The sequence below is a fragment of the Rhinopithecus bieti genome, unplaced genomic scaffold, assembly GCF_001698545.2.
Source record: "Rhinopithecus bieti isolate Rb0 unplaced genomic scaffold, ASM169854v2 scaffold_21441, whole genome shotgun sequence".
In the NCBI taxonomy this organism is placed as follows: domain Eukaryota; kingdom Metazoa; phylum Chordata; class Mammalia; order Primates; family Cercopithecidae; genus Rhinopithecus; species Rhinopithecus bieti.
Window position 1 is genome coordinate 289077 of NW_016810151.1, and position 12016 is coordinate 301092.

At 37.5% G+C, this 12016-nt stretch overlaps 1 protein-coding gene across 2 annotated transcripts in view; it reads left to right on the forward strand.

The window, feature by feature from the left end:
• The window catches only part of GAS2 (growth arrest specific 2), a 156852-nt gene extending 144836 nt beyond the window's left edge, over positions 1 to 12016 (forward strand). For both annotated transcript variants that reach the window (XM_017891468.1, XM_017891467.1), the window contains exon 8: positions 11316 to 12016. In XM_017891468.1, coding sequence (XP_017746957.1) covers positions 11316 to 11534 — 219 coding nt within the window. In that variant the 3' untranslated portion in view covers positions 11535 to 12016. The remainder of the gene's footprint in view (positions 1 to 11315) is intronic.

Here is a 12016-nt window from a genome sequence, read left to right on the forward strand (position 1 = left end):
CCACCCCCCACCCCCGCTTTCCCAGGATCTTTGCCACATTGCTAATTTACTGTGAGTCATATTTCTCAGGTGAGCTATAGCTAAGAATGTCTGAGAAACACTAGACAATGGAGAGCCACTCACAGGTTTTTAAGAAGGCAGTAGCATGTTCAGATTTTCCTTTGAGGAAGATTACTGTGGCTCTGGAGTAGAAGTTGGATTAGTGAAGAGTGAGAGATGAGGGGGCATCCTGCAGAATAGTGTTCACGTCCTCAAGGTCTAATGACATCTGGGTTCAGAGCACTTGACAGATGCTCCTGCTGCCCTCAGACTTCAGGGCCACCAGTGCAAGATTAGAGACAGAATGAAACAGATTTGTCACTGTCATCCTGAGAAGGCGATGACCTGATGCATTTCATACGAAGTATGATTTCAAATAGACACGGACATTCAAGCAGATCTATGCTGGGGAATTAAATAAAGCTATAAAATATAAACGTGAACCTTTTAATTTAAAATTCTCATCTAAAAGACATTTTCTGTTGGGTAGTTTTTATTTTTGTTAGTGGTTTTGCTTGTTTGTTGTTTATGTAATATAGTTAAGATATATACAGCTTGGTTATCTTAAAAAACAAGTACATTACCAATAAATGCACATTTTTTTCTGGCTCTCCTATGTGGCCATTACTTTTTCACTTAGTAAAATATATGATTTTCTGTGATCTACATGAATGTAGGCTTTACCTTTTCAATGAAAAGTGAGTTGATATGCTTCTCTTTCTAAACACAATGTTCCCAAGAAAAAGGAAAAGATATTCTTCTTTTTTTTTATTGCTTTAAGTTCTTAACCCCATATAATGTGATTCCAACCTATCTTGCTAAACTACATAATTAAGACAGAGGGGGGGAAAAAAAAACTCCTTTCTGAAGTCCTGTTATCACATATCATAGGAGCCAGAGTACTAGACCCCTTGATGCTACAGTGACCTCCCCAAGACCCATAGGAAGCTGCTGACTGATCATTTCTACAACTTACAAAATTTTTATTATATTCTGAGTTAACATGGGAAAGTTAACTTATTTCATATCAACTTATTTTTCCCCTTTGGATTAAGTATCTGAATGAGCTAAGAAACTTGATTGGGGTTGGGGCATGGGATAGTTTTTTTGTTGTTGTTTTTTTGTTTTTTTTTAATGTTAGGAAAATAAAAGATGGCACTAAAAAGTAGGCATTAAGTAAACATATGATAGTCTCAAAAATGTGTATTCAATTCAGTAAAACATAGTGACTTACCTGACATGATGTAAATCACTGCTGTTTCAATATATTAAATGATACACCCACCCTTAAATATTGCATTCATTATTAGGAAAATTTTGTTTGTTTGTTTGTTTTTGTTTTTGTTTCTTGAGACACAGTCTCACTCTCTTGCCCAGGCTGGATGGAGTGCAGTGGTGCCATCTCGGGTCACTACAAGCTCCACCTCCTGGGTTCACGGCATTCTCCTGCCTCAGCCTCCCGAGTAGCTGGGACTACAGGTGCCCGCCACCATGCCTGGCTAAATTTTTGTAGTTTTAGTAGAGACGGGGTTTCACCGTGTTAGCCAGGATCGTCTCGATCTCCTGACCTCGTGATCTGCCCGCCTCCGCTTCCCAATGTGCTGGGATTACAGGCGTGAGCCACTGCGCCCAGCCAGGAAAATAATTTTTGAAATAACACAGCTCCTTAATTGTAAGGTCATATGCTGGATTGGGAATAAAGATGTGGTTTCTAGCCCGGCTCTGGTGAACCACCTATGTGACCTCTCAGACTGTGCATCTGTGAAACATTGCCAGTGACCTCAATGTTTTTTTTTTATTCTCTTAATTTCAACAGGGGTATTTGTAGATTACTTGGCACATAATAAGCACTGTACTACTGTATGACTCTGTCATCCAAGGAAACACTTTCCCTCTTAGTGTCACATATGAAGAGATTTTCTAATTATAACACATAATTAAGCATCACAGTAAGACAGAGTCATGAAACAAAAGGCTCTTGATTAAGAATGGGAGTGTTTCTTCTCATTACTGAGAGAAAATATTAAAAAAAAAAAGACAACTTTGAGGCATATTTATTCTTTCCTCAAGGAATGGGTGTCATTAATAGAAACAAAGAAACGATTTACAGTGTTTGCAACAGCCTGATTATGCTTATAGAACTTCATTAGGGCCACTGGGATAAAAGCTGAGATAAGATTTTGGTCACTGTCTTTTTTCCCCATTCAGAGAATTGAGAAATGTTGCTTAAGTCAGTAGTGGATCGCCTGGGCTTTGCTATGATCAGAGGCACAGTAAGGAATGAAACCAGTTGTTCAAAATGGTGACAGCCATAATAAAACTAACAAGCAAAAACTACTGCTTTGCAACATATGGTGTTAGAGGCTATTTGTAGCAACTCTTGTGTTTCTTATCAACGACAAAAATAAAGAAAAATAACAATATAGGACTCGATATTGAATATAGGCATGTACTGTATAACTGTTTCAGTCAATAAGAATGGTTCTATAAGATTTTAATACTGATTTTTACTGTGTTTTTTCTGTGTTTGGATATGTTCATATATACAAATATTTACCATGTGTTACAATTGCCTCCATATTCAGTACAGTAATTTGCTGTACGGGTTTGTAGCCTGGAAGCAACAGGCTATCCTATATAGCTTAGGTGTGTAGTAGGCTGTACCATCTAGTTTTGTGTAAGTACACTTTATGATGTTCACATAGTGGTGAAATCACCTAACACACATTTCTCAGATTGTGTTCTCATTATTACGTGTTGCACGACCATCCTCAATTGACATATGCATTGATGCTACTGGTCAAGAGCCGCTACCTTTTGGAATGAGGAACAAAAGGTTCAACTCTGTGAAGCATTAACATAAAAAAAAAAAAAAACAAAAACAGTGAGATACACACTGGACAGAAATCAAAGCCCCTTCTTACTTATGCCAACAGATAACTAGATATGAATGTATTCCATCGTGTTACCTCACTTAACACATTTACTTCTGAAATAATTAGGGCTACTTGAGGATAATCTTCTGAAATTAAATTTAATGTTTATTTAAGATTTATTAGGACATAAGCCTATGAATCATTTTAAATGAGCACAGTTAATCTGCTTACACTACTTACTACTTCTGATAGTAGTGATAGCTTGCCTGTGCTGAATTACCACAGGTAAGTAAGCAAGCATGGGTGAAAACCAAAATCTAGCAGGTATGGTTTAATGGAATAAAGGATTCTTGCTCCGTTCTGCTACTGATTTGTTGTGTGATCCTGCCTAAGTTGCTTACATTCTCAGAGCATCAGTGTTCCTGTCTATAAAAGCAGTAATACTGATAATGACATTCTAGATTAGATAAAGTGAGTACAACCTGTGGCAGTATCAAATGAAAAGAGGTATTATATGATGACAGTATTGACCCTGTTCTGAGCCTGCATATATGAGATTCCAGAAATGAAGACTACATCATCCCTCTCTTCAGAGAGCTCACATATTCTGAAAAGGGACATACAGGTAAATCAGCAATTGCAATATTGTGGGATGCATGTAACAGTGAAATCATGTGGAAACTAAATAGTAGACAGCAAGGAAGGATTCACTTATCTGAGGAAGGAGAGGACCATGAAAGATTTTCCAATTGGGGGTGACGTTTTGAACATCAGGGCTAGGGCTAGAGGTACAATTTGAAGACAAAAGTAGGTGGTAGTGAAAACCATGAAGTTGCAAATAGAGAGTGGTTAGAGTCAGAAAAGCAGTAGACAAAGGATAGAATATGTTGGAATGGCAAAACTTAAAATGTAGAAGAAATGTAACCTATCGAGGAGTCAGAGAAAGAACAAGATAGGTAGTAGGCAATTCAGGAGACACACTTGTCACAGGTAGTCAAGAAGTGGGAAGTTTTAAGGAAGGAGTGGTCAATATCATTAGATACCTTACTTGACAGAATTATCATGAGAAATAAAGTTTAAGGACAATACATTGTATTTGATACATTAGAAGCCATCTGGCTCCCTTTCCCTGTGCAGTCAGTTAACAGGTAGGGGGCAGAAGAAAAATGTACTGTAGGTTATACCGTGATGAGCAAGTTAGAAGTGAAGACACCAAGTGTGAATGCAACTATCAAGATGGTCAGATGTAAGGAGAAGGTATAAGAATAAGAGCAGAAATTAACGAGAGTTAGAACATGGTGGGAGGAATTGAACTGGGACAGGAGAACTTCTGAGATAAGAAAGGTGGAGTAAATGATAAATATAGATTCAGGTATATTGGCCAGTAGAGGTGTCAATAGAGGATGCATGCTTGATAAAGGTGAAGTCATCAATAGGCTGATGGAGGGTGGGGGACAAGTAGTGTGTTTGAGAATAATAGATAAAATGGGAAATGGAGCTAGCCAAAACTAAAAGTAAAAGGATCAATTAATTGCAATTGACCTAATGTCACTAATCTGTGAGAGGAAGAGTTCTTGGATGAAGTATATAATCTTCCTTCTAAACCAGCTCAGCATCTGTGCTGGAAAAGCTCATTGTAGTGCAACCATTCTAGGGAAAGGGAGGGAAGAGTTTGAATAATAATAGCAGGCTGATTTGCTTATAGGTTAAACAGTGGAAGTTTGGTTTATGGAGATGGAGGTGAATGTTCAACTTTTTTTTTTTTAGATCGGTCACATATCAGAAAAGCATGGAATTTTAATCTCTATAATCAGGGCTATAAATCTCTATGACAGTAGTGTCTTTTATAAAAAAGAATTTACGTATGGGTCCTCTTCTATTTATGTATGTATTTGTTTAAATTGACAGATAAAATTATACATATTCATCATGTACAACATAAAGTTTTAAAGTACATATACATTGTGGAATCACTAAATAGAGCTGATTAACAAATGTACTACCTACATAGTTACCATTTTTGTGGCAAGAACTCTTAACATCCACTCTTTTTGCATTTTTTTCATTAAGGAAGAATACAATATATCATTCTTAACTATAGTCACCATGCAGTACAACAAATCTCTTGAACTTATTCCTACTTACTGTAATTATATATCCTTTGACTAACAAATTCCTGTCACCCTCACCCACCAACCACTCCTGCTTCTAGTAACCACCATTCTTTACTTCTATGAGATCAGCATCTTTAGATTCCCCATATGAGTGAAATTGTTACAGAAAAGGGGTCTGGATCCAGACACCAAGAGCGGGTTTTTGGATGAGTCCACAGAGTAAAGTGAAACCAAGTATGTTAAGAAAGTAAAAAAATAAAAGAATGACTACTCCATAAACAGAACATTCCTGAGTACTGCTGGTTGCCCGTATTCTGGTTATTTCTTGATGAAATGCCGAACAAGAGATGGATTATTCATGCCTCTCTCTTTTGGACCATATAGGGTAACTTCCTGATGTTGCCATGGCATCTATAAACTGACATGGCACTGGTGGGAGTGTAGCAGTGAGAATGATCAGAAGTCGCTGTTGTTGCCAGCTTGGTTTTGATGGGTTTTGGCTGACTTCTTTATGAGCTGTATTTTGTGCTGACCTTATCCTATATCTTATCCTATGATTTATCCTGTGAAATATCTCATTCTATGACTTAGAATGCCTTAACCATCTGGGAATGCAGCCCAGTAGGTCTCAGCCTCATTTTACCAAGCCCCTATTCAAGATGAAGTTGCTCTTGTTCACATGCCTCCGACAAAATCATATGGTATTTTTGTCTTTCTGTGCTTGGCTTATTTCAAGTAACACAATATCCTCTGGGTTCATTCTTGATGTTGCAAACAACAGGATTTTCTTCTGTATTATGGCTGAATAGTATTCCATTATGTGCATATACTACATTTTCTCTACCCATTCATCCATTAATGGACCTGTAGATTGATGCCATGTCTTGCCTATTGTGAATAGTGCTGCAGTAAACATGAGAGTACAGATATCTCTTTGACATACTGATTTCATTTCATTTGTATATATACCTAGGGGTGGAATTGCTGGATCATATGGTACCTTTATTTTTAATAATTTGAGGAATCTTTGTGCTGTTTTCCATAATGGCTGTACTAACTTGCATTTCCACCAATAGTGTGTAAAGGTTGCCTTTTATCCACATTCTTGCCAACACTTGTTATCTTTTGTATGACCCTAATATCTTAATCCCATGCTTGAGACCTCTGAACAGCTTAGCCACTGGCTTTCTTAGCAAATTATAGGTTACTGATTAGCAAGATCTAACTGAGACGTCAGCAAGAATAACTCAGAATTGAAAATCTGTTTTCTAGAGTATATCCACAGACAGGGCCACCTATTTCATGGAGAGAGTTTGTAAGATTTGCTGTGGAAACCTCATAATATTGACCTAAAACCCTTCCATCTCCCAAGAGTAGCCAAAATGAGGCATGAGGAAAGGTAATGGATTCCACAATTACTCCTCTTCAATATGAAATCAATATTCTCTTTGAAGATGTAGAAAGTCCTTTCTGTTTTAAGTATCATGGGTAAGTACATGAATCATGGATACTCACACCCTTGTTAAATACAGCATCAAGGAAGCATTCAGTGAAAGGCAATAGTATATTTATGTATGTTGTCATTTTTTTCAGTGTAGCTTAGAAACACAAAAGCAAAGAGAAAAGAAAAAAACGACTCCTTCAAAGAAAGAGAGAAGCATTTTATAGTTCTGATAAATTTATAAGGACCTAAGCTGCAGAGCACTGACTAGGTCCATAGAGAAGATCAGGAAAAATGTAAACTGTCTTTGTAATAACTGGAAAATGCAAACAAACTACTAAGGCCGATACCTAATAGAAATCTGCCAAGAGAAAGAAACCTCTGATATCTGATTTTACTATTAGTAATGTCCCGTTCTTAAGGTGTCCATATAAAGCAGTGTCTCATGTAAAATGTTTTACAGGAAGTTGCATCTGTTTCTAAAAGGAAAACAATTCTCTAATTTTGTGGAACACGTTTTTAAAATGTAGGCATAAATTGTCTGTTCATTATTTCCTTTAAAAGCCTGGGAGTGGAAGGAGGTCATCTCATACCTTTGGAGAAAAACACCTCTCCAGTTATTGCCTACAGAACCACAATCAAAGGGAAATTTTTACCAATACACCAGAGGTTTGGTCTTTGTCCTATTGCTCTCCACATAGAAAGTCAATCACTGGGCAATGAGTGTTGCCAGGAGAGAAGGCTTTTTCAGGTGCTGCAGCTGAGAATGGGGAGATCAGTCCCAAATCCATCTCAACTGACTATAATGAGGAGTTTATATAGCAGAGAAGATATGTAACTATGTGTGGGAAAATAGGAATTAGGGATGGGTAAGGAGGAGAAGTTGGTTACAGGAAGCAGGTGTTCCCTTAGGCAATCATGATGGGTGAGGGGCCTGGCTCCCATAGTCCAGATGTGATGATCTGGTAAGTTTCAGTTGCTTGACACTATCTGGGAGGACTGATGACTGATTTTCTGAGTAAAGAACTCAGATAAGAGAGTTTTAACTTTCTCAAATTTTAAGACTGGGAGGGTCAATGTCTATGTTTATTCAAAAGAAGTCATAAACATCAGTTCTATGGGACCCTTGGGCAAGTTTCAAAAGGATGAGATAATCTCATGGAAAATCTAGATTCGGGGTTCAAAATGAGAAAACAACAAATATATCCCTCCGCCTCACAGTCACACAAAATCAATCAACAAAGCTGTATGCCTCCTCCAACTGTAGTTCTTATTAAAGGAACTTTCACATGATGAAGCTGGACTTTGGAGATGGATGTTATTCACAAAAATATAATTATGTCCATTAGACTACTCTTACAAAGGCAGGAAAGTTAAACCTAGATACATTGTGAAAGTATTTCCTGCTAATCCTCCCCTATTGACTGTGGTAAGAATATTGGACTGAAACCAACATCTGCAGTAGAAAGGATGTGGAAGAAGAAGTGAGCAGAAATTTAATTCCTGTATTATTCATATTCGGTATGGGACTCTGTTCCATGCTTTATCCACTTTGCAAAATACTATTGATTCGTTAAGAAATTAGCAAACTGAATATGTGCCTAAATGGCCAGTATACTCCAGGCTGAAAAGTGTTTCTGTCACCGCTTCCTAGAATTGTTTAAAAACCGTTCTGGCTGGTGGTTCTTTCTGGTTGAAATGGCCTGCTCACAAACACTGAATTAGACTTGGGCATTTTGCCAGGGGCATTGATACCAAGAATGTCTGGAGACAAGACTTAAATGTAATTTACAGAGCTGGGAGGTGCCAGAACTTCAAAATAGGCAAAGTTGTTCTCTTGAAAAGTGGTAGAAAGAATCCAAGTGTTATTCTGACACTGGCCTTTGCAGTTTTTGTCCCATTGACTTCAAGTTTTAGAAGCTGGCGGTAGTAAAACACATGCAGAAACTTGTAGGAATATGAATATGTGGATAAAATTATAAAAGCCCTAGTTGATTTTATTTCTTTAGTAAAAGCTGTCATGAGAAAAGGACTAGACTGGAGTCAGGTGCTAAGAATCTGGCTTCAGTCCAACCTGACTCCAGTTAGATTCTTGATTTACAGATGCAGACACTGAGAACCAGATCTCTGATTTGATTTGCTTAGGTCCTAAGATCTGGTTCTCAGTGTCTGCATCTGTAAAACAACATGGTGCTGTGACCAAAACACCAGGGGTTATGTCCTCTTGCTTGCTACATAGAAAGCTAATCACTAAGACAATGAGTATTGCCAGGGAAGGGGGCTTTATTTGGATGCTGCAGCCAAGAAGAACACATCAGTCTCAAATTTATTTCACCGATCAACTGAAATTCAGGGTTTCTATAATGGGGAAGGAATGTAGCTACATGCAGGAAAACAGGAATTTTAGGGAGGGGCAAGGAGTCTGGCATTTAATTGTCTGGTGTCATCTGTTCCTTGCCTAAAGGTCAGTTTGCTGAGCAAGAAACTCAGATAAGACAAATTTAAGTTTCAAGTTTAAGACCAGGGAGGGTCAATTTCTATATTTATTATTGTTATTTTTATTATTATTATTATTTGAGATGGAGTCTCGCTCTGTCACCCAGGCTGGGGTGCAGTGGCACGATCTCAGCTCACTGCAACCTCTGCCTCCCAGGTTCAAGCAATTCTCCTGTCTCAGCCTCCTGAGTAGCTGAGAATACAGGTGCCTGCCACCATGCCTAGTTAATTTACATATTTTTTTCTTTCCAGTAGAGACGGGGTTTCACCATATTGGTCAGGCTGGTCTCAAACTCCTGACCTCAGGTGATCCGCCTGCCTCAGCCTCCCAAAGTGTTGAGATTACAGGTATGAGTCACCACATCCAACCATATTTATTTATTTTTAAAAGTAAATATTAATTCTGTGCAACACTTGAGCCAATTTCAGTGCCACTGGCAGGGCCAGGAAAGGCAAAGTAGTTACAAGCTAAACCTTCTTTTTATCTGCTTTATGTTTCAGGGATTCTCACTGAGATTTTGTTTAATGAGTACATTCTGATGTTAAAATAAGTTTGAAGACTTCCAGCTGGAAGATGTGTTCTAAGGTCCTTTTGTTACTGAAATGTCGAGGTTCTGTCTAGGTCCTGCTGCTCACTGCATAGAATGCCAGTCACTGAAACAATGAGTATTTCCAGGGAAAAAGGCTTTACTCGGGTGCTGTGTGATCCGTCCCAAATCCGTCTACCTGATGGACTAAAATTAAGGATTTATATAGCAGGGAAGATATGTAACCATGAAAACAGGAATTAGGGAAGGATAAGGAAGAGGAATTGGTCAACAGGGAGCAGATGGTCTATTAGGCAATCACAACAGATGAGGGGTCTGATGTCTCATTGTCCAGATGCGGTGATCTGGTAAGTTTCAGCTCCTTGATACTAACTGGGACTCCTGATGGTTGGTTTCCTGAGAAGGGAACTCAAATAAGACAACTGTAATTTTCTCAAATTTTAAGACTGGGAGGGTCAATTTCTATATTTATTCAAAAGAAACCACAAACATCATTTCTACAGGACAGTAGTGCTGGTTTCACTTTCTGTTCTAAAATTCTAATACTCAAATGAGAATAACCAGTAGAAATACATTTAATTCATATAAATCAAATAGTTTTAATACTATTTTCATTAAATTTTTATTAGTTGGTACAATATTTGATTTTGAAAACTGCTTCATGTCAACCACTTAAATGTAGTTCTATGAAACCCCCAAATACACATGCAGAAATTTTAGATACAGGCAGATAGAAAGCAGGTCCAAAACATTTATCAAAAGCTACATGAAAGTGGTAAGAACACAAGTCATCTCCCACTGGCTGGGAGTCAAAATAAAAGTCTAGATCTCAAGCTGACACCAAGTAAGAAGAATTGAAACAGATTTTATAGACTCTATGATGTGACTTCCCAGACTTTCTCTCACAATCACATCCTCTTCCCAACATTACAGTGCCCATATATATCCATAACATTTTGGGCAGGAGAGAGTGTCAGCAGGGTCTTTGATGATTGTGCAACATTACCTCTTAATATTAAATTTTCTGATATTTGAAAGAAGTCGATGACAAATTATTTGGTTTTCCATGTCAAACCGCCATAATATCTTTTTACTAGATACAAAGAATCATGCATTCTTCACATTTAAATCAATAACCTTGTTAAGTTGGAGCTCTAGATGGCTCCCGGGCCTCAGGGTAAGCTGTTTGTTTGTTTTAAAAGACATATTCTATGATAATTAGGAAGAAAAGAATAAAGAAAACATAAATGTTTGCCTATTCAAAACATTTTGCCTTCAAGGGCTCAGACAATGACTGGGGAAAACTTCAATAATTTTTTTAGTGCATTTTTCTATGTTATTTTGTATTGAATATTTGTCTGACTCTTAGCATTATAATTCATTAACAGACATTTCCATGGTCTTTAAAATCCTGATTCAGAGGAGAATAACCCACTGGGGAAAATGGAGCATGAAGCTGAGTCAGTAGGCAGGAACCAGAGGCAGTGATAGGAACTGTAATAGAACATCAGATGTCAGAGAGAAGCCTCCAGACACTTTAAACCAAAGAATTATACATAGGTGCTGGTTCCCATAGCACAGCAAAGCTGGGTTCTGGAGATGTTTATCCTTAATTCACTTCCATAGAAAAAAAAGGACTTCTTTCATAGACTGTATGCTACCTCAGACATTGTGCACCAAGTAGAAAAACAATGGGTCATGAAATCCAAACCAAAACACTAATTTCACTAGAACTAGGGGTTGATTCAAGATACTGTAAGAATTTTCATAATTTAACACTTTTGATATTTTTTCATTTCAGATGCTGCACAACAAACATGTCATGGTCCGTGTGGGAGGAGGCTGGGAAACTTTTGCAGGGTATTTGTTGAAACACGACCCCTGCCGAATGCTGCAGATCTCCCGTGTGGATGGCAAAACATCCCCTATCCAAAGCAAATCTCCAACTCTAAAGGACATGAATCCAGATAACTACTTGGTGGTCTCTGCCAATTATAAGGCTAAGAAGGAAATTAAGTGAAACAAATTGGTCACGACAAGGGGACCCTCATAATGGCCTGTATCCGCTTCTCCAGTATAGTCAGTTTAGTTTTATGTTCTGAAAACTGTTTTGGAGAAAGATAGACAGAAAAATGTCATCATATTGAAAAATGTTCAAAGAGTAGCACTATTTATTTTTAATGCTTCTGTAGAATATGACCTATTAAATTCCAAACTCAAATTTAAATTAGCCAAATTTTAGGCAAATTATTATTTCTTAATATGCAAACACAGTATTTAGAACACAAACTATTAGAAACACAATTCTAATTAAAGATAAACACTATAAGGAGAGAACATTTAGGATTTGCAGATAAGTCAACAGAAAGTGCCTGCTTTACATCCATGAGTAAAAAGCACCCTAGACATTTTTATAACTGCAAGATTTTTATGCTGTTTTTTTACATTACATTTTTGATTAGTGTGATAATGTGCTACAAAAAAAAAAAAAAAAAAAAAAAA